Source organism: Urocampus carinirostris, chromosome 3 (genome assembly GCF_059441175.1).
Source record: "Urocampus carinirostris isolate Australia breed hairy pipefish chromosome 3, RoL_Ucar_1.0, whole genome shotgun sequence".
NCBI classification, from domain to species: domain Eukaryota; kingdom Metazoa; phylum Chordata; class Actinopteri; order Syngnathiformes; family Syngnathidae; genus Urocampus; species Urocampus carinirostris.
The window spans coordinates 17,513,401-17,540,979 of NC_142351.1; the positions used below are offsets into that span (position 1 = coordinate 17,513,401).

Here is a 27,579-nt window from a genome sequence, read left to right on the forward strand (position 1 = left end):
TCGCATGTTATTTATCCTACTGTGCCGGCTGGATATCGTTTCATCCCAAGTTACGTCCTCATTTCCCCCAAAAGAGACTGCTCCTCTGCTGGTGAAAACAAACGGCACTTTCGAGGGGAATGTTTCACAGGAATAAATAAAAAGGACTCCAGGTAGCAAAGTGTGGAAACATACAGTAGACTATACAGTAGATAGAAATCTCAGGAGTCAGACTGTACAAGCTTTAGGCTACACGCTGAAAAAAGAGAAACACGCAAGAACCCTTAATGCTCAACATCAACACAAATATAAGGCATTTTCATTACTCCTTTTATCCGCATAGGTCACAGACAGGACTAAAACACTTTTTTTTTTCCTTTTTTTGTGTGAAATGTCTCATTAGAGGAGAAGGATGCATATACATCTATACATGCAAGGAATCATGTCTACCAGCTAGAAACCAGGAGTGTAGGAATAAAAGATTCCAAAGTACAAGAGTATAATCCATGACGGAGGGACACACACACACTCAACACACTCTAACTTAGCCAACTTGTGCACTGTGCTTCACCAAGCAGACTGCTCATTAAAGCTGCATCACAGTTTCAAGCATGAAATAGCACACGCACTCCACAGTCAGACGCCACAGCTCTGAACACAAACAAGAGGAAATCCTTAATTTGCTACAGCTGAGTGACTTTTGGTGTTCAACTTAAAAAGCATTTTAAATAATCAACGGCGGAAGCAACGATAAACAAAAGGTTATTGCACTTTCATCTATTTCCAAACAAGGTCAGCTCAAGATTCATGCCTCGGTTAAGACGACACGGTTACGTTACTTGCAGAGTACGATTCACACGGTTATTAACACTGCAGACTGGCTACAACTAAAACCCTCCTTGTTCTCAGTCTATTCTAAATGACACTCATATCAAGAACGGGTTCACTAACACGACTAATGCTGTGAATCTGCTTCGCGAAGCTGTACATTAGATGGACGCAGAAGAGTTTAGAAAACTTCAAAGAAGCTCAGAGAATCCACACGGGTGTCTTTCTACAGTTCATGTGATTGACAGTCTAGCTGGGGATTTACCAACTTGTTGGACGGTTGCAAGACTGTTCACTGTCATTGACCATAAGTGTAACAGACACACAGACAGGTTTCTGTGATGTTACCCTTTCATTTTTGAAGACCGTCTTTTTCAAGACCATGTTCTTATCAAGATCGCATTTCCCCCAAAGAAGTCCTTATTTTGCACCATACCAGGTGTTTAGTCGGTAAAGATTTGGTATCAATGCCTCCCACGGTGAAAATATCCGTACCAAAATATATCATAGAAGCTCTTTTGAATGAGGTTTTGGGAGGTTGAACAGAGCTCTGTGGTGCCTTCTTTGGATTTGTGCTTTCATAACGTTTGATCTCATTTCTTTCACATGTTGGATGTGCCTGAACAACTGTCTGAAATGTGCAATTTCCACCAATCTCGTCAACGCAGAATGGCAAAAAGCAAAGCCAAAAGCATCAGATTGCAGAAGTTAATTGCAATTGCTAGATGAGGCTTTAACTGCGGCCCGATACGCTGAAGAAAGTATCGTTTCCCCTATTGTATAAGGCTTCCGGGAAATACAATTGGAAGACCGTACTTTTTGATAGTAACAAATGAAAGGCACTGTGCCACCGCTGTGCTTGATGTACACAGGTCCTATTTATTGGGAGGGGAAGGGATGAATGTAGGGTAGAGGCTAATGGCAATGTTTTCTTGCATTAAGAGAAACTGTTTGCCCGGACAAGAGGTAAGTTTAAAAAGCTACCACTCTACAGATTGAGTACTGATCATTTAGTATGATATACACAAGTAACTCAATGTTGACTATCAGGGGAAAACATTCTGGACTCTGTATTGTAGCCTAAAAAAGGGTTCTGCAAAGGTTAGTTATATTAAGTGTTGTCATACATAGAGTGAGGTAAAACTTCAGGTCCAAAAAAATGAAAAGGTGCAGCAGGGTGCAAATTTGTAACACTAAAAAATGAAAGCTAGTGACAATTCTGATTTAGGATACAACTCATGTGTGAAATTAACTAATAGTTGCATTATTTGTATTTAAATAGTCTCTTTTTTCACTAATAACGTTTTTATTATATTTTCTTCCAATGTGAACAATGTGAGAATCACCCTCTGAACCCCAGTAGATGTAACGGAGGAGACTACAAGTTGATTGTTTCCAAGTAAATTCAGACTCAGTTCATTCACAGTGGCAAATATGGCGTTATCCTCCTCTCGAGACAATCTCTGCACCATGGCAACCATCAGCTATGTGCTACCGCGACAAATTTGTGTGCTTCTTGACACCCAAAGGCCAACATGCCTTTATAGCAGTCTCATCTAAAACCACATACAGGCACTGCAACTAGTCAGCTATTGCCATGGAACTGCTTTTTTTTTCTCCAATGCTTTTTAAGGCAAAAGGCTCGACAGTGGGATAGAGCTGAATTTAAATTTGCCTTTTTTCAGCAATGTTTCAAGTAAGAACTGAGAGGTTAATTCTGAAAATATTTTCCTCCAAATTGTGACATCAACAAATAAATCCTGATTAACAGACTCAAACGCACATACACATCATGCTAAACACAAAAACACGGGATTGCTTTGCCAATACGAAAACTATATGTTGTCGAATTATAAAACCTTACTGACAGAACACCTGTGTCTAGGCATCCAAATATCCCATGCAAAGACATTTTACCCTAATCCTTAATCGTACAAAGACATGCAAGTCCAAACATTAGAATAATCCTGCCTGTTAGGGAGTAAGTTACTGACCAATATGAGTTACATCTAAAGGCAAATAAAGGTTTTCTATGGCACTAAATGGGTGTTGCTTAGGTGCATTTTGTCAGATATAGGCAGGTAACAGCGACCAAATTCTGTTGTAGGCCTTTTCTTATTTTTAGTCCTGGTTGATAAGGCATTAGCAATGAAACGGATGTCAAACTCTCCTACGTAAACCACGTTGGCTGCACCAAAAATCAAAGCAAAACAAAAAATAGCCAAAAAATGAGTTGAATGCAGCCCCTCAGTGCAATATCGATAGCACAAACTTTAAATCAAGAGGTTTAAATTACATGCCACCGGGCATTTTTCCACAACTTCAAAACCTCCGGCTGGAGAAGAATAACCCCCGACCAGACATTCATTTCAGTAATGGCTCAGATTGGATGGTCAGACTGTGAACGGCCTGAATCAATGCATAAATGAATTAGTGCTGATGAATGAAGTTTCTTCATCCTCCTTGCGCAGGTTTTGGCTATATTAAAAATGCGTCAAAACCCGTGTCTACATTTTAAATCTTGCCATTGGCATCCATGACTTGGCCAAGGTGGATGGTAATGTTTGTGCTGCACTCAAACTCACAATATTGCTACAGTTGTACCATCAACCCTATTTTCTCTACATTGACATGCACATCACTTGGTAATGACTGACATATGAACACGCTCAAAGCAGGTATGACAACCCTACGTCCCAAATGGATAGATTGTATCGTTTCAGGGAGGCAACATCTTTGTTTACAGGTCACATATTTGGAGACATCATTAAGAGGAAAAAAAGAAAAAGAAAAAAAAAAAAAAGAAAAATATCATCCCTGCCAGAACAGACAAGCACCTACAAAGACTGTGTGCGTCATTTCGAAGGAGCACATAGAAGGTACTCCAAGTGACATGGGCCAAGAGATCGGGCAGGAAGGTGCAGCTACACAGATTTTGACCCTCACACACAGAAACACTCTCACACAAGATCAAAAAGCCAGCGGGCAGTGAACAGCGCTCAGAGTGGTTGGAGACACCATTTGCTAATCAATGCAATGCACCACGTCGACAGCTAAAGTAGTCGACCATTCCTGTTTTTCCAGCAGCAACACACATGCATGTAAACATAAGTCCATACACTACATTTGCTCCATTTTGCACACGTAGAACCTGAATGTACGAAAGTGCGTGCTTTACGAATTAAGTGCTGTGGGATTAAGGTTAAAAAGGTAATCAGATGTCATTGAACATCCCATCAACATAGAAAACCAAAAACAAAGCAATGCCAATATACTGCTGGAATTTGATTTGTTCATTAATTTTGTTTTCTGCTCTAAGCAAAGATCCAGAGAAAACATACAAAAGATGAACCTTTCATTAATTACCCGGGAGAATAAAGAGTAAATTTCAAATCAGCAAACTAGCAAAGGTTCCCCTGGACTGGAATCTGTATTAATTGTCGTTGTAAAAGGGGGCGGCAGGATTTGGATAACCGGTATCAGGTCTTCATCGCCTCCAATCTGGTCAATGAATGTGTGCAATGGTGACACTTGACCCGCAGTGGCTGCTGTGGAGTTATCACTGCCACCAAAAAACGAAAATTAATTTAAAGAAAAAAAACGTTCCGAACAGCTCCAGCGGTGCTATACAATCATCTTTAGTATGCATGTATAATATTCAGTACCAGAAATGGGATGGAATTACAAACAAGCTTAAAAAAAAAAAAAAAAAAAAAAAAAAAAAAAAAAAAAAAAAAAAAGGCAAGAAGCACACATTTGGATTTCTGCTATTCATGGTCTCAGCACTGCGGATGAGCATATTTATGTGGGGGTTGATTGCTGTTTACAAAGCTTTAAAGCAACACAAGCCTAACGGCATGCAGTACTTGTCAAAGAGGCGTGCTTTCATTCAGTCGCAACCAGTGCTGCACTCCAAAGAAGAACATGAAACTGGCTACGGTAAGTTACGCTACACATGGCCACGGGAGCTCATAAAATGCCAAAAGATTCTCCCGATTCGAATTGTTTGACGAAATAAATTGAAATGATTGGTTTTAACTTTATTCCCCGCCCCTTCCAATTCAATCAAGGAAATGTAGTCCAAAATATTCTTATCATCATCCGCCATGGTTCGGTGCTGTCGAACGAGAGGAATAAGAGCTCGACCATTGTGGACGTGGCGGCTCATAATACTTTTCCCACTGTATGGGTTTCAACTGAAAGGCATGGGTCCAAAAAGGCATTTGATGAGAAGCCATCAAAGGCATTCCAGTGCATTTGTGTTGACACAGACGGCTTAAAATGCCCAAAACACGCAGAGCCATTCGTTTAGTCTTCAGGTCATCTGTCACAGACTGAGACCAAAAGGAAAACCAAACACATTCCAGGGAAACAAAAGCCCTTGCGACAGTGATTGTCTATTCAATAAAACAAATCAAAAAGGCCAAAGGAAAATATTGCTCATAAGTTGACAAATAATAATATTAGTGGAGGCAAAATAAGCAGAGAATATGCTTCAAAATTGACGAGCACTAAGACGTTATTAAGACAAATTCAAGAAATTCTCCTTCAACACTGAAACATGCACAGACACACAGAAAATATGCACACACAAAAGAAAAGACCTAAGCGCCACATTAAACTATTACTTAGGCCAAGCTAACTCCAAAATCTGTGCACAAACACTGTTCAAGAGATGGGAACGAAATTGAAATGGCTTGTTCATTTATGTGCTCAGATATATGATGCTATGATGAGGTGTTGTTGGCAGATATTACTTGTAAAGCCTTCATCTAGGAAATCAACAAGGCCTCGGTCACCTTACTACCTCCTACAGTAGTTTTACCGACCGACACGCACGCGCACAAAAAAGAGAAAAAACACACACACAAAACGTCAGGCCTACGGACCCTGGGCAAAGATGAAGCAGCTGCTAAACGAATTGACGAGGTATATCAAGATCTATTGTCTCTCTCTGTACAGTACAGTTCATCTCAAATAAATAATTTTATAGCCATAGTAGTGTTGATCAACTTTGGTCATAACATATGCTTAGAAACATTCTAGCCTAACAAACAGTTAGCATCTTTAAAATATCAGCATCGACATTCAGGGTCGATGCTGGCGTGATGCTCCTTTGCAAGGAGGCGCTGGCGTTAAAAGTATTCAGCAGCGTCACCAAATTATCTTCCATTGCCGAAAAGTCACACCAAAGAATCTTTGTGACCCTTTTCCAATCGTACTGTAACACCTAGGAGAGTACTTTTCAACTAATTTGAATATTTTTCCCTTGTGTGGTTCCTTCATCAAAATTAAATTCAAAAACAATCTAGGTTAAGGTACAATTAAAGAAAAGGAAAAACCAATCTTAAAACAAAATTCTTTGTTCTTTTGGGAAGGCTTGAAGTTCCTCTACAAGGTCACCAAAGTGATATGACTTCACTCAAAGATATGACGAGAGTTGTTCCAGTGCCATTACATAGCTGATGCTTTTAAAGGGTTCAAATGACTTCCACGTGGCCAGATTACATTTGTTTGGATTTCGCACTTGGTCGGCGTGGCCTTGTAGAGCAACAAGCCTCTATGTAGTAAGCAACTACTCTGGGATGGAGGAATGGGGTTCTAATTGCATATTAGGTTTGACTGCACCTCAAGAGAAGATCAAACATTCACACACACACAGACAGATACAAACATACAAAGAATAGATATGTCGGTGGGTACTCTCCTGGTCCTTTGGCCACATTAAAGGGAGACACCCAATGGTGGTAGATGAGTGTGACAGCAACAGGAGCAAGCCTGGCGGCATCACCCCTCACTCAGACAGACACCCATCCACACCGACCGGGGCACCGTGGCGGTCTTTCACGTAGCCGTTGTGGAGGCCGTTGCTGGGCAGGGGGGCACAGGCGGCCGTGATGCCGCAGTGCTTAAGCAGGTTGAGGCCTGGCGACGAAGAGACGCCAGGGGAGGAGCAGGAGCAGGAGGAAGGGTCAAGCTGAGGGAAAGGCTTCATGGTGGAGAGGATCAGAGCCAGGCAGTCAGCCACATCTTTGTTGGGTGCGCACGCCAGAGCTGGGGTGTGACCTGATGAATGAGGAACAGGTGGCATTAAGTCACCTTCCAAAAACAACATCGGAAATAAAAATTTAGAGAAAGGATTAACTGAGAGCCATGGGGGTTGATATTGATAGATAGATACTTTATTAGACTCAATTGTATGCAGATTCAAGTTCAAAGTTCCATTTAACTTTATTGTAGATAGTTCCTAATCACATGAACAACCTTTGAGCAACCCAAGTATGGTGTAGGTTTAACCAATTACCAGACATGGGGACTTGAGACTTAGTGACTTGGACTCGAGTCGACTCGAGTCGCTGTTTTTATGACTTGTGACTTGACTTGGACTTGGCAATCTAAGACTCGGGACTTGACTTGTGACTTGACTTGCCCAAGAAAAAAATACTTGGGACTTACTTGGGACTTGAAGGTGAAGACTTGAGACTTACTTGAGACTTGCACATGTGTGACTTGGTCCCATGTCTGCCAATTACTAATGTGATTGACATTTCAAACATGGCGAATAAGAGCTCCGGATTGGCGTCAATAAATGTTCTGGGCTTAGTTACGATAACAAATGTATACTGAAATACAAACGAGCCAGACGCGCTGGAGAAAAGCGCGTGGTGAAGGGGCAAGAGTTCAAAATATGTGATATCTGGGACTCGTTTCAGCCAGCGAATGGTGCATTATCATCAGATCATCAGAAAGGCGTTTTATAATGGCCAGGCCATCCCCAGGGGTCGCATTGCGTAAGAGGTCAGGACTTAGGCCTGGAGCACGAACCTTGCCCATAAACTTGTGTCGGGCCGGGCCTAAACGTTCACCATGACGCACTTGTCATTGTTATGTTTCTTTTTCTTTATGGATGATCCGCGCAATGGATTCTGTGTCTCTTTCCCAGCCTGGTTACGCGAGCAGCAGCAGCAACACTATGGGGTCTTTACAAAGTACGAGTCTTTACAAATAAAATACAAAAATTCAGGTTTGCTTCAGGCTTGGTGCCTCAAATCAAGTTAATTCGTCAGTTCGGCCGGGATTTTTTTAAGCCCGATCTTACCTATACATTGCGTTCATTCAGATCGTACCTTCCCCTCACCTGATAAGGATGTACTCTTTTCGGCCAGGCTTTCAGGGACAGTGACTTTCTCTGGAGCCTATTTTGACAAGGAACTGGCACAATTTTTGCCCAAGGTTTATTATGGAACATGCCATCTCTGAAAGGAGCACTGCAAGGAAATTTTCGCTCTGGCCTCCTCTTACCCAGTAACACTACTAAGAAATAAATGGTATAGTCACAAAAAACAACACCTTATGCATTTTTCATTCATTTGAACATCCCAAAAAATAAGTGTAGACCCATGACAACATCAAACCCCATCTGGTGTACCCTTCCAGTACGGCCGACTGTTTACATTCGAGTATATGCGTGATTTCATGTGAATACCATCAAAAGCGCCATAATGCAAATAACTTGAACATGATGCTTGATTAACAATCGCTGGAGATTTACCTTCCTCATCCACAGCCAGAACAGTGGCTCCTCTACTTAGCAGCGCCTGCACGACTGTGGCCAGGCCATTACGAGCAGCCAGATGGAGAGGCCTTGAGAAAAAATAAATAAAAACAATAAACAAATTTTTTATAAAATCAATCATAAGTAAATTTAAAAATGTCAATTTTTCCATTTCATGATTTAAAAAATAGAAATAAAAAATCTCACATTTGCAGAGCACTGTTGGTAGCATTTACAAGAGTGGGACTGTGAATCTCTCCCAGAATCAACAGAGCACACATCTCATGAGCCTGAAAGAAGGCAAATATAGTGAACATCAAAAAGAGAAACTAGTTACCGTATTTTCACGACAATAGCCGATTCCATTTCTGTACGGACGTTCCCCTATTTATGACCATTTGACATACATAAAACGTCAGATACGAACATTTTTTTCGGGATGTCGAAAATATCCGGACATTGCTGTAAGTTAGAATTTGTATTGTGTGCACCTTTTCCAAGTACAGGACATTACTGTAGTACTTCTTTCCACCGCTACCAGCGTATGGTGCAGTGAGAGCTCACCCAGCATCCACCCCAAAGAAGAAATCCGCTTCCTCTTCCTAGTTCGTGTGTAAACAGCTCTCCTTCACCTGCTCATAATCCCACCGCTGCCACCAATGTAGCGTGTCGTCTTGTGTGGGTAATGGATTGCTCCTCGTTCATGAAAATATAATCAAACACTTCCGGTCTCTTTGGAGAGCTGCAACCGTCAGCACTCGTTTATTGTAAACACACCGAACTCTCTCCAAAACTAAACTCTCGCGCTCCCCTACACTCTCGCACCGTCTCTCGCGACATTCGTCGCCCTACTGACATAATTCATGCGCATCTCACATTTTACACTATCTTCAGCGCGGTAAGAATTTTGACATTTTTATTGTTTAATATCTTGTGCAAAAATGTTAAGTCTTGATTCAGCCAAGGCTCGAACCGGTGACCGGGGGCTGTCTACGTCTCCTGCCTTACATGACACACAGGGCGCACCGCACGATAGGCCCCGCAGCACAATTTGAAGAAAATCCGAGACCGATGTGCACCTTATGGTCGTGAAAATACGGTACATGATTTGAAGTCAACCTTTTCATGCCCAAGACTTAAATATTTTTAAGTTTGGGAAAACTACAGTAGAAAACACCTCAAAAAACATTTCCTGGACACCGGGTATTTACACAGTGTTGGACTAAATATGGATTTCAGGTAGACTTATAATTCGTTCGGACTCTTAAGAGAATTCAATGCTGTTCAATATGCACGGCTGATTTCAACTGCACCATGGAAAATGACCTATTCTGCCTTTCTGGCTGAGTTAAAATAAGCCAGGAGCCGCTTAAGTAATTAGACAATGTAATTTCTGATTAAAACACCATTTAAGAGTGATATTTTTACTATGCTACACTCACACTACAAACATGCATAGAAAACATATGGTAGCTCTTGTAAAAAGAATTTAATAGTGGAAGATTTGAACTCTCGGTCAGGTGACTTAATTCATCCAACATGATGAAGGGACGACAGAAACAACAGCTTTTTACCTTGTTGCAGGCCAGGTGCAGAGCAGTGTTCCTATTTTCATCCAGCAACGTAAGGTCGGCCTTTGCCCGATGAAGGAGGATGGCTTAACAGGCACAAAACAACATGAAAATCGGTCAACAATCTTAAAATTAAAAATCGCCAATTGACAATAAATATTTGAAGAGTGGTAGCTTAGGTCATCTGAATTTGACCACATCTGTTCCCAAACAAATAAAAACGCTAGTTAGCTGCTTGAATATATATAAAATATATATAAATATTAATGATCTTTGAGCGCCGATTCTTCATTGTGCTGGCCAAGATAAATTCATTACTCAAACAGACCACTACGGTCATCAACCATTCAAGTCTGCATAAAATCCCTTAGCAGACTTACCAACGGTGCCACTATGTCCTTTATCGGCAGCTACCATGAGAGCTGAACGTCCACTGCTGTCCACTGCATTGATCTCAGTTCCATGGCGAAGCACTAGTTGGAGTCCGGCGACATCCTCAGCAAATGCAGCAGCATGCAGCGGGGTTCTGACGGAACACACAGCAATGTTAAAGTGAGTCCTTTGCAGTAGTCGTATTAGGTGGATTATCTTGTGCATCTTAAAAGTTGTGTGTGTTTTTTCTCTCTCACCTTCCTTTGGCATCTCTTGTGTTTATCATGCGGGCCCCGTCACATTCAAGAAGCCGCTCTGCAGCACCGCTGTGGCCATTCATTCTATTAACAAAGTAATTTTTGGTTAGGCGTATCGAAAAAATGAGTGAAAGTAAAGTCAAACTAACGATATGCTTAACTTAGGTGTCCTGTACCAGTACTTAAGATTGCGGCCTACAGATGCTCATTTTAAAATTAAATGATTGGCACTCAGCTGGCATCCCAGCATCTCACTCTGCTACAGCGCTACCACTACACTTGAAACCATCTCCACAGCAGATAGCGCCGTTGTAATGGTTTTCAACTTATGCCCAATCTAAAACGGAACCTGGAGTGTTGTTTTGCTTCCCTCTCTTAGGTACAGTGGAAGGATGATTATAATACTTTAGAAACGTCTATAAACTGTCAAATTTCACAAAATATTAGCCATACAATGTATTCTGACAGTAACCACAAAATCATGTTTGATAGAAACTCAGATTCTTGGTGAAAACTAGCTCGAGAAACCCTATTAAAGTTTAGTAAATGAGCTATATTTTGCCATGTGTTAGCACCGAGAAGGGGGGTGGCGAGTGGGTGAGTACTAAATGCGATCATCATCCCAATTCACTTTACAGTCGCTTTTCCCCTTAAAAGTTGTTTTTGTGTAATGGCCTTTTGTTTTTTGATTTTTCTTTTACAACCAAATACCTCTAGGCAGCAAAACCTTTGTTGGGATTATACAAATAAGAAACAATAGTAGCAAAAGAAACACCACATTTGATCTTATTTTTTAAACTTTGGGCTTCCTCTGGGGTGTTTTATTTGATTGTTTGGAAATAAATATATGGAACTAAACACAAAAAGTACAATGTTATACAGAATATGTATATCACAATAAAATGTTCAGAGTGATTAAGGTGAATATATGTTGTGTTTAAAAACAAATAAAAAAGACAGTAATATTTTTGCCCACGATTATCATAACATCAGAATCTCATATTGGGCCATGCCTACCTAGTATGTATGCATGAATGAGGAGAGTCAAACTTCCCAAAACTCAAAAAAACATGGATGACTTTTTACCCTCTTGGTTAATGTGAAGCAGTTTAAAATTCCTGATACTAAACTCGTTTGAAAAGATAGATGACTGAATACTCACAGAGCACAGTGCAGGGGGGTAAAGGGATTTCCCTCTTCATGAAATGTTTTGAATTCAAGTAAAACCTCCAAACAGTCTTCATGTCCTGAAAATAAAGAAGCTCTTATCATTCATTTAATTTATTTTTTAATTTGATATGGACAACACATTTTTATGTACATTAGTAGAAACTACATATATGTGTTCAAGTTAGCAAACAACTAATTAAAACTTGTATTCAAAAGGGTAGTTTAATTATGCCAAATGGTATGTGGCTTTAAATCAAACCTTTGTATGCAGCCCAGTGCAGCGGAGTATATTTTTTGTTGTCCAGCAGTTTTCCTTGCAGCTCAATCTCCGAGGCACTGCTAGCCCGTACCAGATTGGCCAAGATTTCAGCGTGACCCCTGGAGGCAGCGTAGTGCAATGGCGTTCGACCCAGGAAGTCCTGACACAGAGCAGAAGCTTTGTGCTCCAGTAGGGCTGCAACACAATCACCATGGCCAAGCAATGCCTAAAAAACAACACCAAAAGTTAATACCGAATGGGTAGAGTGAAACCTCAGAAATATTCAAAACAATCAGAAAACATTTATACTTGCGTCAAAATATGAATTACCATCAGTAATTCTCTAGAATACTCGTTATGTATGTATTTAGATATGTCGGAAGTAAAGAAAACAACTGACTTTAAAATTAGTTACCTGAAAGAAAGTAAACATGACAGTCGTGTGATTGTCTTATGTTACCACACAACGAGCAATTCAATTTCACATAACTAAACTGGACAACGTTGAAACAATTGCTTTCGGCAACTGATACCTCGAAATACAATTAGGGCTTTGTTTAAGCTTCCTCAAGTTATAGTAAAAACACATTCGCTGGATTTAATGGCAGTAGTTTCTAGATCAGTTTTATATCTATTATTGACAGGTTAATGTAAAATTCGTAAATCCCTAAGTAAATGAAATTCTGTTCGAGTTTTTTCTTGCCCTCATGTAGGTTTCAAATCAGGGGATGGTGTAATAATGGTCAGTGGTTTGGAATGTTTTATGGCCTGTGCTGCCCTTTGAGACTCTTTGTGATTAAGGGCTATACAAATAAACTTGACTTGTTCTTGAACCATTGGGAGAACGTGGACGGTTTCGGACTCTTTTGAAAGGAAACATTTTGTATCAAACTGAAATAATGCTCTTAACACAGAGTCATCTAGGTTATCCAGGTCAAATTTGATCACAATCTGGAAAAACTAAACATTGTATTTTACACATTTTTTCCAAGGTATGTCAAAGTGTTTCCATGACACAACAATTTTAAAACCTTTGCAACCGAGTATTTTACTTTATTTTAGTCATAGTGAAAGAGTAAATGTTTGATTTTTCTTTCCACAAGTCAATCATGGATTGTAAACGCTTGGATTCCAGGTTGCATTTACATACGTTTATTTTGGGCTCTGATTTTATTACACCCCAAAAAGTTGCAAACAATTATGTTGATAGTTTAATTTGCTAACCAACATGTCAACCAACATTTCATTAAGTTACTATTCAAGCAAAAGTTGTAATTTCCATTTTCTCAATACTGGCCTTCATTAGCTATGGCAGGCTAAAGACCGTGAAAAAAGCTTGCAACTGGCTGAGAGTGGTGTCAGTCAAAAGGCCAGAGGCTAACAGCCATATTGGAAATCACCTGAGGAGTCTGTTTATCTTAAAAGGGGAATTATGGAGCGAAACAAACTGATTACAACAAAGATTTTCAAACAATGCAGGAATTCTTTTTGGCGACATCGAGTGTTTTGAAGAAAATATTTTACACGATTGGATTCACTGGACAGTTCTGGATGTAACAAGTCCATGTTTGTAAAGAATCGTTTCATGAGTGGAATATTACAGCACTTTTTGGGTGAGTTATACCGGGTTTATGGTTTTTGGGTGTTTTGTTCCAGACTGATTGGGACGTTTCTGTGATTAGTATATTTTGAAATAGTCAGCATATCTCAATTCCCAAGAGTTTAAGCTTTCCAATGAAATATTTATATTGAGGGGTTAAAACCATGTTAACTTTTAACGTTAACAAAATGCCTCATTTGTCAAAGCTGGAGTCGTCGTGAACTAATGCTTCAATATGCAGATGTTTAAGGGTGTTTTTGTTTTTTAGAAAAAAAAAGGGATTTATAGCCTGAAATCCAGTGCAATTATGTGAATCTTAGTACAAGGAATAAACATCTGCATAAAATTAACGGCTTACCCCTCTGTGCAATGCTGTGCTGCCTCTCTTATCCTTAGTATCTGGAACTGCCTCCTTTGTCAACAAGAAGCGGACGCAGTCTGTGTGACCTCCGAGAGCTGCGAGCATTAGAGGTGTCCTACAGGACAACACAAAAAAAAAGATGTACCATTGAGCACAGAAAGGGTTGAGTGAGTTTTTTTTGGTAGAAGACACAAAAAAGTACTCACTGGCCAAACTTGTCTGCGACATTGGTAAGGTCACCTTCCTCCCCACATTCGATCATCTTATGCAGGCAATCAGAGTGACCTTGAGCAGCTGAGAAGACATTTTACACTAACATGAATACAAAATAAGATTGGCAGTAAAAATACAGTACAAATTCAAAGTAATAGCAGGAACAAAAACTACCACCTATCTCCACTGTTACCTGCAACATGAATTGGTGTCCAAATGAGACGGTTGTCATTAAGGAGACATGAAGCTCCCTGGGCCAAGAGCACCTCCACACAATGGGCGTAACCTTTCTGTGCAGCCAGGTAGAGGACAGATCGGCCAGCAGCATCTTGCATATCGACATATGCCGCTGTCTCAGTCAATACGCGCAGCGCCTGCCAGTGACCCCTGTCAGCCTGCACGCAAGGATAGAAGGCATGGAAGGCTCAGAAAGGAACATTTCACGATTTTCCTAGCTTTGGAGTTGTATTCGAAAATATAGGAATGGTTTAAAAGATACTCACAGCAAGGTGCAGGGGACTCACTGGAATACTGCTTTCTATGTCTCCAAGTGCATTAAAGGACATCTCCAGCAACTAAAACACAAATATACAGACTTGTGTTTACAGATTTTGTATGTATTGAAAAAATAACATGGGGATTTGGACAACTTTCAGTAGTCAATTATGAGAAACGAATTATTGCACTGACCAGTTCCAGGTTCTGGGTGTTGCCATGATAAGCTGCATAGTGAACAGCGCTGTAACCCTTAGCATTGACCATCGAAGGATCAGCGCCATTATCTAGAAGATGCTCCAAACAACTGTTTATAAGAAAGAGACGGGTTGCGGTCTCGTCATGGTGCGATACACAAAAAGTAGATGTAGTGGACAATCAAAATGAGCAAAAACTCACAAATATGACTCTTTCACCTCCTCTTCATCATGCTGCTGATTCCCAAAAAAATGCCCATCACCTCTGAAAAGAACAAATTTAAGAACGTTCGTTCTCCATGTTCTCTAACAGAATGCACTCTAATATTTTATTCAGTTGCTTAAAAGATGACTTTAAATTATATTGACATTTGACAAAACATAACTGTTGAAAACTTAAGCAGGTGACGTTTCATAAGATTTACTGATTCCTCATTTTCTAGGGGTATTCAGTTTGAATTGCATTTGTATTCACTTATATATGATTTTTAAAAAATCGTGTAGAAAAAAACATCACATCACAAAATTAAAAAAAAACTTAAAATAAAAAAGGGACGACAGGTTGAAGCCAAAAGCTTATAAGACACCTATTCTCCAAAATAACTTCCATCAATCATTTAAAGTCAACCCAATTGTTAAATTCAGCCTTTTAAAAAAAAAACAATCCCCTCACCACGTGGTAACACTTTTCCAGCCACAATAGAAGTCTGTTCAAACAAGGACACTTCCCCCAAAAATGTCATTGTCCCACTTCTATGTTTATTATTTTTCTTTTTTGTTGATTATTATCCATATATTTTTTGAAGTTGGGCGGGAGGAAGTTAGGTTGGGTTAGGACCCAGGTAGTTGGGGAAGGAGAAGCCTAATTCCTGACCTGCTGAAGGCTTGAGAGGCTGCAGAGTAGTGCAGGGGGGTGCAACCTGTTTGATCCGGCTCATTGATCTCAGCACCAGCGCTCACCAGGGCCACGGTGCACTGGTACCTCCCATTAGCAGCAGCGTAGTGTAATGGTGTCCTGGTAGCAAGATAGCAAAAAATTAGTCGGGCATTCCAATTTGTTGACTGCATTTATATGTACATTTTAAGCATGAACTGTAATCTTGCCAAAAAATCTAGATCAATAAAATTTATTATATAAAAGCTTTTTCAATGAATGCCGTTTGATTATAGTATAGGTCTTGCTCTTTTGAAGTCTAGTGCAGAACCACAAAAGCAGCCTGCTTTCATGACACATTTGCATCGCTAAACCAAATAATCCCTCACATTTGGATTACGTAGCACTGCTGGTTGGTGATCGACTAACTAACCAATTGCAATCTAGTCCTGAAACTTTCAATGTGTGTAATATCGATGGAAACCCGGGACAAGGCAGAAAAGCAATGAAACCGCATTGCATCCACAAATACTATTTTTCACCCAGAAAAAATATATATTTGTGGTCAATCTTGCCAAAACTGCATTCATTGAAATGTAAACGCCACATAAGTCCATTAGAAAACTATGGAACATTCAGTTAACTTTCAAATTAGAGATTGAATGGCAACCACTTCCCTCCAAAGACTGCTGGGATGGGCAGCTGTGATTAATAACAAAATTCGAAGTTGTGTGTATATCCAAGTTTAGGGCAGAAACCCACCTTCCCATTAGATCTCTCCTGTTCAAGTCCGTGCCACTACTCAAGAGCAAGTTCAGACACTCAACATTTCTGGAAAGAAAAAAAATCATAGGTTTCACAAATGAAAACAGAGTAGGTTAAGAGGGTTAAGGCAGAAAAACAACAACAGAAAATAAAATAAGGAAACATTAGTCTGATTGTTGTCAATGTTGAGCAAAGGCAAGAGAGACGTTCGTGTACGATTTTGAGTAGACATTCTGATGAACGCGTTTTCAAAAATATAAAATGATGGCATTGTCTGATGGTTTCCAATGCATTATGTTGAGAGAACGACAACAGGATGGTAATGGTATATCACATAAAACTTGTGTGCACCGGGGTGAGCAATGCTGGAGGAAAAAATGCACTACTACTGATGCTCATTATAGACCACAAAAGCCCATTGACTATTGCGTTTTTATTACTCAGGAAATATAAAAAAAGTAGTTGTAAAGAAGCAAAGTTTGGTCATAAAAGATTGTGGATTTTGGAGAGGATGTGTTTGTTTGCTGATGCAAAGAGGGTGAAACATTTGCACCTCATGCTTACTGAATGTGTGTTGCATAGAGAAACCAGTAACATCAAGAGAAAAGCGCAGGGCAACATAACCTGCAGCCTTCTCCAGGTGCTTAACCAGGAGGAAGTGACTCCGATTAAGAGAGCTTTAGTGCAGACATTGCTCCATTTTTAGCAAAAAAAGCATTTTCTTACCCTCCAGAGGCAGCAGCATGGAGACAGGTCCTCCCAAAGTTGTCAGGGGTGTTAATGTCAAACCCTGCCGACAGCACGTGCTCCTTACTCATGGAAGAGACGATGCTGTACAGCTGACCTATGAGGACAACAGCTTCATGAGTTGACTACTTACAGATGTAAAAGAGGTTTGAATGCACATTATCTTTTACATAACCAACCTGAGGACAGTAACTTGCGACAACAGTCTGAAAACCCGTATAGCACTGCTAAGTGCAAGGGGAACATTCCATGGATCCCACGTCTGGAAAAGCACAAAAGAACAGAGATGATACATTCATACCATACTCATTTAGAGTTTTGTAATGTAATAACCTAAATCAACTTTGTGAAATATTTTGTTCAGGTTAAATTTAATTGTGATAAACTTGGTTAATCGTTTTAAGTAACACACTCAATTTCAACTTCTCTATGTACATTTCAGTTTCGAAATTTTTTTTTAAGATTCTAAACTTTATTTTCAATATATTACTAAATATCTAAAAATTCAAAATTTTCAGTTTTAGTTATTTAAGTCCAAAAATGTTGACCACAATTGAACCCCACACAACACATTTCTGGTAGTAAAGCTGCCATTTTAGAAGTGTATTTGTTAGTGTGTTTTGATCAATCAAGGCACCAAAATTAGTTCTCGTCTACCAGCAACTATTTGGCTGTTCGGATTTGCAAAAACCCTTGCGTTTTGTTGTATGTTATGGGGTATTACCTACCTAGCTGTGTCTGCTCCATTGGTCATTAGAGTGCTAATCAGCAGTTCATGGCCAAACTTCGCAGCAACATGGAGAGGAGTATTGCCATATCTGTCCACACAATCGATTTCACCACCTGATGGTACATAACGAGTCATGCATAATGTATTCAAATTAAATTCCATTGGACAATGTGAAGAAGTCTTTCCATACTCAACCAACGCTACCATTTTATGTGTTTGACTACCACTTTTCTCAACTTAAAAACACCTACTGACTTTAAAAAAATAAAATAAATAAATAAACATTGGAAAAAAGTTGACTCAAGACTAATATTTTAGTATACAACTTCTTTATTTTTAAGTGAGTTTAGGTCTTTGTGCGTGAATAGACTGATCAGATGATTGCATTTGATTTCAGTTTTGGTAAGAGTTTGCTCTGTAATCCCTAAAAAAGGGGTTATCGGCAATTACCATTCTGAATGAGGATTTGAGAGCGTGTGAAGCGTCCATGAATGGCTGCCATGTGCAGGGGGCTCTTCCCTTCTTTGCTCTGTTATAGAGAACAGCAGCAAGTTTAGTTCAGACACCACATCACAATATCACGTGAACAGCTGATGAGATGGTAAGAATGAGTCAGAAAAGTGCTGTCATTTAACATAATTCAACTACTTGAGCAGAATATGTTACGAGACCTTGGGACGAGACAAGGATGAACAGTGCTAAATAGAACCTACTTTGGATAATGTTAAAAGTCACATTATTGTGCAACCACAATTGCGAGGACAAACAAGTAAAATACTGACTTGCTGGTTGACATCTGCCCCGTTGTTGACCAGCAACTCCAGACAGAGGGCGCCATTAGTGGAGACAGCAGCCAGGTGCAAAGGCGTGTAGCCACAACGGTTGGGCTGGTTCACGTTGGCTCCATGGTTGACCAGCTCTGTGGCAACGGCTTCCTGCCCCATGTAGCACGCCATGTGGAGCGCCGTGTTTCCAAATCCGTTGGGCTCATCAATCTTAAAAAGGTACCAAAATAACCGTAATTAAGTAAACTGAAAGAACAAATCCCTCAAGAAATGGGCAGTTCTCTTACCTCCGCTCCCATCCTCAGCAAGTATTTGACAATATCGATGTGGCCACCCGATGCGGCAACATGGAGAGGTGTATAGCCCTGCTTGTCCTTACTGCTCTTGTCTGCCCCACGTGACACCAGCAGCTTCACAACATCCACGTGGCCTGCGTCAAAGATTATCAACAGCAACAGCGCTCAGTAAACCAGGGTATACATGCGTCAATTTCCATTTACACCACCCTTCAAAGGTTTGGGGTCACCCGATTTTGTGTTTTCCAAAATGGAATAGCCTTTCATTCTGACAGTTAAATCACACCCAAAAATACACCCAGATACTCGACTAGATCAAACAAAGGTCCGTTCTGTTTTGTTCCTACCGACCGCCAGAGATGCAGTGTTTCAAGCATGGAATTTCACCTTCGCGGATGCACAGTTCGAGAAATGCAAAACATAAAGTAGTCACTCCAGCTCACCTGTGTCATTTGGAATGTCTAGAAATTCCAGTCTCATCACAGGTGAGTCACATTTTTATCTTCTCGTGTGGCCCCCGCCACTATCTTCTGCTTGAAGGAATCTGTTTTTGCCGGCTGCATAAGATTTGCTTGTCTGCCGCCGTTGCGGCCTGCCTTGGGCGCCTTTCGGGTTAACGGGTTTGGCATTTTCTTTGATTTCCCCAAATGTAACTACGGTTCTAGGACTCCTGTACGACCGTCAGAACATTTTGTCACTCGGAATCCTCGTGTTCACGCGAGAAGATTCTTAAGGTGACACACCTGCGATAAGACTAGAATTTATAGACATTCCCAATGACACAATGTGATTGAGTGACTAATTTCTGGTATGCATTTCTTAAACTGCGCATACGCATTGGTGACATTCCGTGCTTGAAGCACTGTCTTTGGTGGTCGTACGGGACTCATAGAATTGCAGTTACAATCGTAACTTTCACTTATTTGCTTTTGTAACAATCCGAACATTTTAGCTGTGCTAATATCATTGGACAAGAGTTTTTCTCATCCTCCCATAACCATCTATTGCAATGTACTATTAGAACATTGAGGGGAGGCTTATTGCTGGAAATGGGCCTCTATAAAACGATGTAGATATCAATGATAACAAGACATTTGCTGCTAAAATTATTATGTACCACTTTAATAGTGTATGTTGTGTATTTCTGATTAGTTTCAGGTTTTCTTCATTGAAAAAAAAACCCCAACATATTTTCCTTACAAACCAAGGAAATGTCAAAGCTTCCCCAAAATTTACAACGGTAGTGTAATTAAATAAAATCGTAAGAATCATCCTGCTGTAGAAACATTTATAGATAAGAAAGGCACGTATATGACAAGTATTGAAATCATAAGTGACTAAATGGACTATAGATTGATTGCAGTTGGGTAAAAAAAAGCTTCGGACAGGGTTAATTCAGTGAATCAAGGCATTGGAAATTGCCACCAATTAACTAACTAATAAGGCCAAAAATGGTGTGGATGTGAAATAAATAATATGCCTCAAAAGTAGAGTTAAATCCCCAGTATTTTAAATGAGGTACTGTAAGTGAGTGTAATTGATGCTACAGTTGAGAGGTAGGGGAAAGAAGGAGACTGAGGCAGAGAGATGATCAAGGGGGTAAGAAAGGCACAGACAGACACACAAAGATGGACACACAGAGACAGAGAGGAGAACAAGAGGGGGGAAAGAACAACAAAGAACGAGACAGAGTGAGAGGGAAACGGAGAGACAGGGAGAGACAATGCCTGCATGCAAAGTCAGGTACAGCTTTCTTACTCCCAGTAATTTCTCACAATTGCGTTCAATTTTCCATAGAGGGTGATGGCCATTCTAACTTGGACAGTGTTGCTGTTCATCTTAGATATTCCCCATTTAACTTAATTGACTTCAGCACATATTTAAGCAATACACAAACTAAAGGCTAAATCATGCAAACAATTTCACTGGCACATTTCTAAGTGTCACTGCTCCACTGAATCAGTCACTTCTCAAAGTGAAGCAAGGCACACCACTGTCAATTGAACATGCGAGGCCAAAAGATTTTTATTCGCTGAAAAGCAGATAATAAGGGACTGAGAAGCCATAAACATGCATGGGTTGATTCATTTTAACAAAATTAATGATATCCAAATGTTCTCCATGTTTTACAAGCTACAGCCTAATCATTAATTGTTCTCCATTTTGCATTGTTTTGATTTTTTCAACTGTTCTTTCGAATGGGTCACACTGTGGCACTTGTATCCAGATGATGTCATCATCATTTTCTAGGTCATCAGGCTGCCAAGCACTTTGGTTGATAGACTTGCCCGGATATGCAGCCAGACGACTGGCGGTGCCGATATAGCCGTTGTTTGAAATGGTACTTTGTCTCCATCTTGCGGTGGGATGTTTTTACGATTTTTTATTTTTAAGGGGAAAACCGTAGTGTCTGTGATGGCACCGTATCACCGTGGTGGGTTAAAGAAAACCGTACTCATTACGGCGAAACCGTAGTACTTGGCAGGTATGCTGTTGTTAACCATCCGTTTTTGTAGGAAAAAACATGCATGTCATTAAAAACAATCAATTTTGAAAAGTTCATAATATTATCTCCTGGCTACTTTCTGGTTTGGCCCATGGCGTAGATCCATATTTCACCCCCCTAACCCTACCAAAGGAAAAAGGAAGTTGACAAGACTGTAGCAAAATGGAAGATTTTTACCTAGGTGAGCAGCAGAGTGGATGGGCTGTCGCTCCTTCTTATCTATGGCACTCAGGTTGGCTCCCTTATTAAGCAGCAACTTCACCATCTATTTAGAGGAAGCCCATTCATATCAGTCCTGTCAATCTTGACAAATGATTTGGGTGACGAGCTGTGTGTACGAGTGCCTCACCTCTTGGAAGCCACTCTGAGCGGCATGGTGCAGTGCAGTTCTGCCGGTGCGATCCGCCATGTTCAGGTTGCTCAGCTGGCTCAGCAAAGCTTCAGCGCAGCGGGTAGCCCGGTTGGCGGCCGCCACGTGCAGAGCTGTCTGCCAAAACTTGTCCCGGGCGTTGGCCTCGGCACCGCGCCTCAGCAACAGACCCACGGCCCTCTGTAATAGACACCAGAGGAACTTATTTCTGTGTAGTAGTCTTTCTCCTTACTAGTGTCTTCTGACCTGTAAAACCGGAGTACGGTGTGTGTGTTCTAGCTGTTCATCTATGTATGGTAACCGAATAATTAACTGCACATGCACTATGTTGCAATTTGCAAAAAAATGCAATTACTTCATTGTGGAAGGTGCAATTATAATTATATGTTAGGGAAATGCCAAAACAAATAACAAGTGGGGCAGTGCCATTTGCAGCCATACAGAGGAAGCTAGGGCCCCAACAATCAGTCGATGATGTCAACAAAAACCAATAATAGCTATAGTCTATAATAAAACTGATTGGCGACTATTGTCGCCATACACTTTTTTCCAACGGACAGAGGCATCTCTGCACGAATATAATCTCTGCTGAGAGTCCCACGTGCGCAATACCATCTCTGTCTCAAGCAGTAACATAAACATACAGAAATGGTGGCTTCAACATCAAGTATCAAAACTCACAAAAAAATAAAAATACTTCTTGCAAAATTTGCAAAGAAGACCTTGCGTAGCATGGCAGTATTTAAAAGATGCACATTTAAGGAGCATGTCGGACAGTTTAACAAAAGGAGTGTGGCTCGCCTCTGTAACCTTCAAATAACATTTAAGCCAATACCGCTTTGATGACACCATTATATATTATATATGCGTATATTTCGCTATAGAAGAGAGCATGACCGTAACCAGACGTTTTTTGGGGTGCTTCAGCAACCCCAAATTCAACCCAAACAGCCCCCAAAATTACGATATTTTAAAAATTACTTTCCTTAATAAAGGACTGGATATGCCTAAAAACTGTAGATAAAAAAGGGTCAAACAAAACAGACTGAACAATGCAGCATCAGAAATACTCCACAGCCTTGAAATGGTTCAGTCGATCCAATTCATAGCACCGCTACCATTCACACACATAATCTGCTTAATAAGATGCAACTCATATTGGTTTTACTCACTGTTCTCCTGCTGCTAATGAACCCGTTCTTGTTTTACCCCTGTAAAACAACTTTTACTTAGTCTTAATCTATTTCATATTTGATGGAATGATGGACTGTGGTCAGTAGTCTTAAATCCATAAATGAACCAAAGACAGTGCCTAATTGGTTTTATATTTTTATTTAATTCTTGTACATATCTGCAGCATGTTCAATAAAATACACATCTTTTACTGTACCAATTTTTCTTGTGCATTATCATTTACTTTTCATCAACTTCATGCTAAATTTAAGAAGAAAATGATAATTATCCGATTATTCAACAAATTCTTTCAATAAACGGTGACTGGTAAACTATTAAAATCATTGTTGGTTCAGGTTTGTTTGTTACATTACAACTTTTGATGAAGTTACTGAGACAATTAAGTGGCTGAGATGTTTGATTTGGTTAACAAACCAAGCGTGTGTTGCGAATCTTCTGCTGAGGCTGTCAGGTCTGCGCTCGTGCGAGTTTTATGGCAAATTTCGTGTGCTTGACAAACCTGTCTCTCTGTTGACCACCACATATTAAAATTACACATGTGGATTTCGGTTGCCAAGTTCCAAAGATTATTTGTCATTAATCAACGATCTAGGCGCCAAGGTGCCGCGTGGTTGCCGCAAAAACAACAAGGAGGAAGTTTGCTTAGTGTCTTGAAAACTCCTCCCGTCTGACAGGGACCAACCACAAATGACAAAATCCCGTAATGACATATTATTGGGTGAAAGCTAACTGTTTTGAACTAGAATTTTTTTTTTTTCCTTTAGTAAGTTTTCATTAACAAAATATTGTTTTTATGTTGTAGTCATTGCTTTATTTTTTTAAACAGTATTCACTTGTTTATGTTATGTTTCCGACAACATGTTAAATATTAATCTTTGTTTACAATCATAACAACATTTTAGGGATCTATTAAATATGTCCCGGAAAAACAATTTTGGAGAGACTAGAGCTTTATTATCAACCAAGCAATCGGTACTTTGTTTGTAAATGTATTGTTCACAAATACGTGTTCCAAATTTGATGATATTTTAGCCATCCTTATACAGACGTCTAATTCAGGAACATATATTTTAGTATTAGTACCAGCACCGGCATGTAAAAGCACCATCAATGGACTACAAAATGCATAGTCACCTATCTCTTCATTTAAATAAGTCCCGAAGTCACAAAGACCCACTGAGAGGTTCCATGTTTGACTGACCTTGTTTGTAATCCAAAAGGCATCTATGAGTTTTATAATTTTTGTGAATATACAGTAACTGCTAGTAATTATTCACATATATTCACCAAATGTCTTTTGCATGGTTTTCAAATTCAACAGTACTGAGGTGGATATAATCCTGACTATAATGTTATTTTAACACTGAAGTAACCATCTAATTATTTTTGACTAATGGGTCTAATAACACATAGGTCTGCTTTTTAAATGCTGCAAATAATTATATTCTCCAGATTAGGCCAGCAAATATCTATTAGTGTTGCGTGTATTAAGCTTTTTGTTTTTAACAAAACAAAAATAAAAAATGTTGCTTACTTCGTTCCTGGAGGCAGCTGCCCTGTGCAAGGGGGTGAGCCATACATGGTCTTTTGCATTCACATTGGCACCTGTTGATATAAAAAAGCAATTATATAGAGGCTAAATATGATTTTATGGTTTGCAATCAAATAAAGCCAAGTAGCATTAAGGTTTTCTTTTCCACTTAAATGAAATTTGAGTTGCGTGACAGTCACTGTAGGTCTGAGTTGCCAACTGTCATTGTTCGCTAACAGCACCGTATATTCCGCACTATAAGGCGCACCTAAAAGCCTTTATTTTTTTCAAAAGCTGACCATGCGCTTTATAATACAGTGCGCCTTATTTATGGATCAATATTAAATCGCAAAGTCTTGAAACTAATGCAGCAGCCGCCGACTAGATTTTCCCCCTAACGCCAAGTGGTCCGCGGTGTATGCTGGGATTTATTTACCGGCGTTTCATTGGCTAACCAATGTGTCAATCATCATTTGAATCGATCACTATTGGCTAAAGTTAATCGGAGGTAAAGGGGGCGGATCCTTTTTATCATTTACCGGCTGGCCCAGGCTAAAGCGGCAAAACAAAGCCTGCAATTGGCCGAAAAAGATGAATGTGAATAGCACGTTGGGTTGACGGCATAGAGAAAACAGTATTTTACTATTCTGTACTGTATTTGTAAATATTTCACTCTCCTGGATTTACTACACTCACGGATATAAGAGGACCATGGTTGCACATTATTGTTGAACACAACGACTTCGGTGAGCTACTCCGGGTATATATTTTCCCTGTATCTTGTTTCAGACTGAACTCGATGTTTCTGTGATAAGCGGTGCAGATAATGGATAGAATGGAGAGTCTATTTTTAAATTAAACTCAATTCCAAGTGTTTATTGTCATATGCACAGTAAAAGTGCGAACGAAAAAGAAAATAGAAACTAAGGAATGGTTGGCATTTTTCGAATCCCAAGACTTTAACCTTCCGAATGATAATTGGAACGATGCATTTGAGTGACATCGTACGGACACCGCATCCGCACGTGTCTACGACACGTATTTGCTTCTTTGCAAGCTTTCGGAATGTTAAGGGGGTAATAAGTTTGACTGAACTATCTGACTGTTTTGTCGACGTTCCCATTGTAGCGCTTTATAATCCGGTGCGTCTTATGTATGTCAAATATAGGACCAAAAACTATTTTTTCGGGGTGCGCCCTATAACCCGGTGCGCCTTATAGTGCGGAAAATACGGTACAAGGGATGGACGAAGCTTCAACTGTGAGAACCATGTACAAAGACTTAGTCCATTACCCTTACCAAATAAAATCAAACTTAGCTCGATTCGTTTGTATTTTCACTTTTAGAGGATGTGTTTCAAAAATATCCCTGAAACAGAAATTAAGTAAACAAAAGCAGATATCTGACCTGATTCAATGAGGAGGTCCATGATATTAACATCACCCATGCATGCAGCAGCATGAAGAGGGGTGCGGCGCTCTTGATCCTATTCAATAGGAAACACAATGAAAAACGTGTTACATGCCATTCATGAAGTGCACGAGTTAAACAATCACACACTCTTCTCTCGTGCACACCTACCAGTGCATTAACATCCTCCTTTTTGTGCAATAATTGTTGGATCTCTTCAGCATTACGGTTGAAGATCGCCTGGACCAGAGGAGGCTGAAAAAAAAAATACATAAGAGTCGTAAAAGGTGAGGCGCAGGCAGGCTTTTATGTAAAAGGTTAGTTTTCTGCATGCAAACTGTCATTGAATTATTAGGGGTTAAAATTTATGATTTTTTTTTTCCTGGACTAATCTTTATTCTAGTGACAAGTTATCTGCACAAATGATTCGCATTCAAATCTTACGACACTGACGTTGCAAAATGCTGTATTCCATTTGGCTCGGGTAAATGGATTCACGATTTAATCACCTGTCTTTCCTCTTTTACCATTAGCAGTAATTCCATTTTATGCAATCCTAATAGGAAAATGCATCTACTGTTAATAAGCAACCCTTCCAGGAATTAGCCAGGGCCCCAACGGAGGCCTACACTAAACTGGGCCCGAATATTGTATTAGCGTGTCTCGGATTTGGTTAGCCGGAAGCTAAATACCAGGTTGAGAAAAAACTCGAGACATTCATTAAAATATATAACGAAAACATTTAACGCAATGGTAAAAAACGTTGCTTCCTTCCACCCAATATACAGGAAATTAGCCAACCGGGGATTAAATGCAAGTTTTTTTCCGGGTGAGCGCCTTTATGCGCAGAAGCGCTCCCAGCACATAGACGGCGCCATTCGGCGGCGTACCTGGTCTGCAATGTTGAGCACTCCCATCTCCCAAACTCAGCCGGGACGGAGCTCCTTCATGGGTCTTGAACGTGGATGGATACTGCACCGCGCTGCCGATTAGACCCTGCAAACGACATCCATTGCATACGGATATCACCAAAAGCAACCCCCTCCTGCTCTGACACTGTTGTTGTCTGCATCTGATGTCGGCTTGGAGGAGCTGTGCGCCTCCGCCCAGCTTCGCGCTGGTCCGCCTACAGGCTCGGAGGGCGCTATACGTCTCCATTGAGGAAACAGTGACCTCGTGTGGCCAAAACGTAAACAGCAACATCGTTTGGGTGTCTTACAATCGCAAGACATTTTGGCTACAGGCATAACCAATCGATCTCAAAAGGTTAAAATATCGGAAAAAGTCGGACCCCCCCATTCAAAAGAAGACTTTAAACCCTAACAATATATGTTCTCAATGGTAACACAAGAAATCTTTTTTCCTCATCCGGGATATTTTTTACGTCATGCACTGTGGGTCTTGTAGTTTAAAGAGAAATGGTAGTCACAAACCCCGGCCTATTCTCTAAAAAAGCCCTGTGTATTGGTTGAACTCTCAAGGACATTCATGTTTCATTTTCTGCTTCCATGGTC

The 27,579-nt window shown here is 40.2% G+C and overlaps 1 protein-coding gene across 1 annotated transcript; it reads right to left on the reverse strand.

Annotated features, from left to right (window-relative positions):
- Positions 1-4,525: 4,525 nt before the first annotated feature.
- On the reverse strand, positions 4,526-27,158 carry ankrd52a (ankyrin repeat domain 52a). The gene is made up of 28 exons (XM_088330894.1): positions 26,956-27,158; positions 26,237-26,320; positions 26,063-26,141; positions 24,659-24,729; positions 21,910-22,110; positions 21,738-21,825; positions 19,046-19,188; positions 18,756-18,968; positions 18,424-18,502; positions 17,972-18,086; positions 17,423-17,505; positions 17,223-17,340; positions 16,494-16,562; positions 15,732-15,872; positions 15,060-15,122; positions 14,856-14,967; positions 14,669-14,740; positions 14,359-14,560; positions 14,159-14,246; positions 13,950-14,067; positions 11,992-12,217; positions 11,725-11,809; positions 10,563-10,646; positions 10,314-10,459; positions 9,937-10,019; positions 8,570-8,652; positions 8,360-8,451; positions 4,526-6,873 (listed from the first exon to the last, which is right to left on the reverse strand). Exons 1-28 carry the CDS (start codon positions 26,980-26,982, stop codon positions 6,602-6,604), a joined length of 3,237 nt encoding a protein of 1,078 aa, XP_088187020.1. The 5' UTR covers positions 26,983-27,158; the 3' UTR covers positions 4,526-6,601.
- Positions 27,159-27,579: the final 421 nt, after the last annotated feature.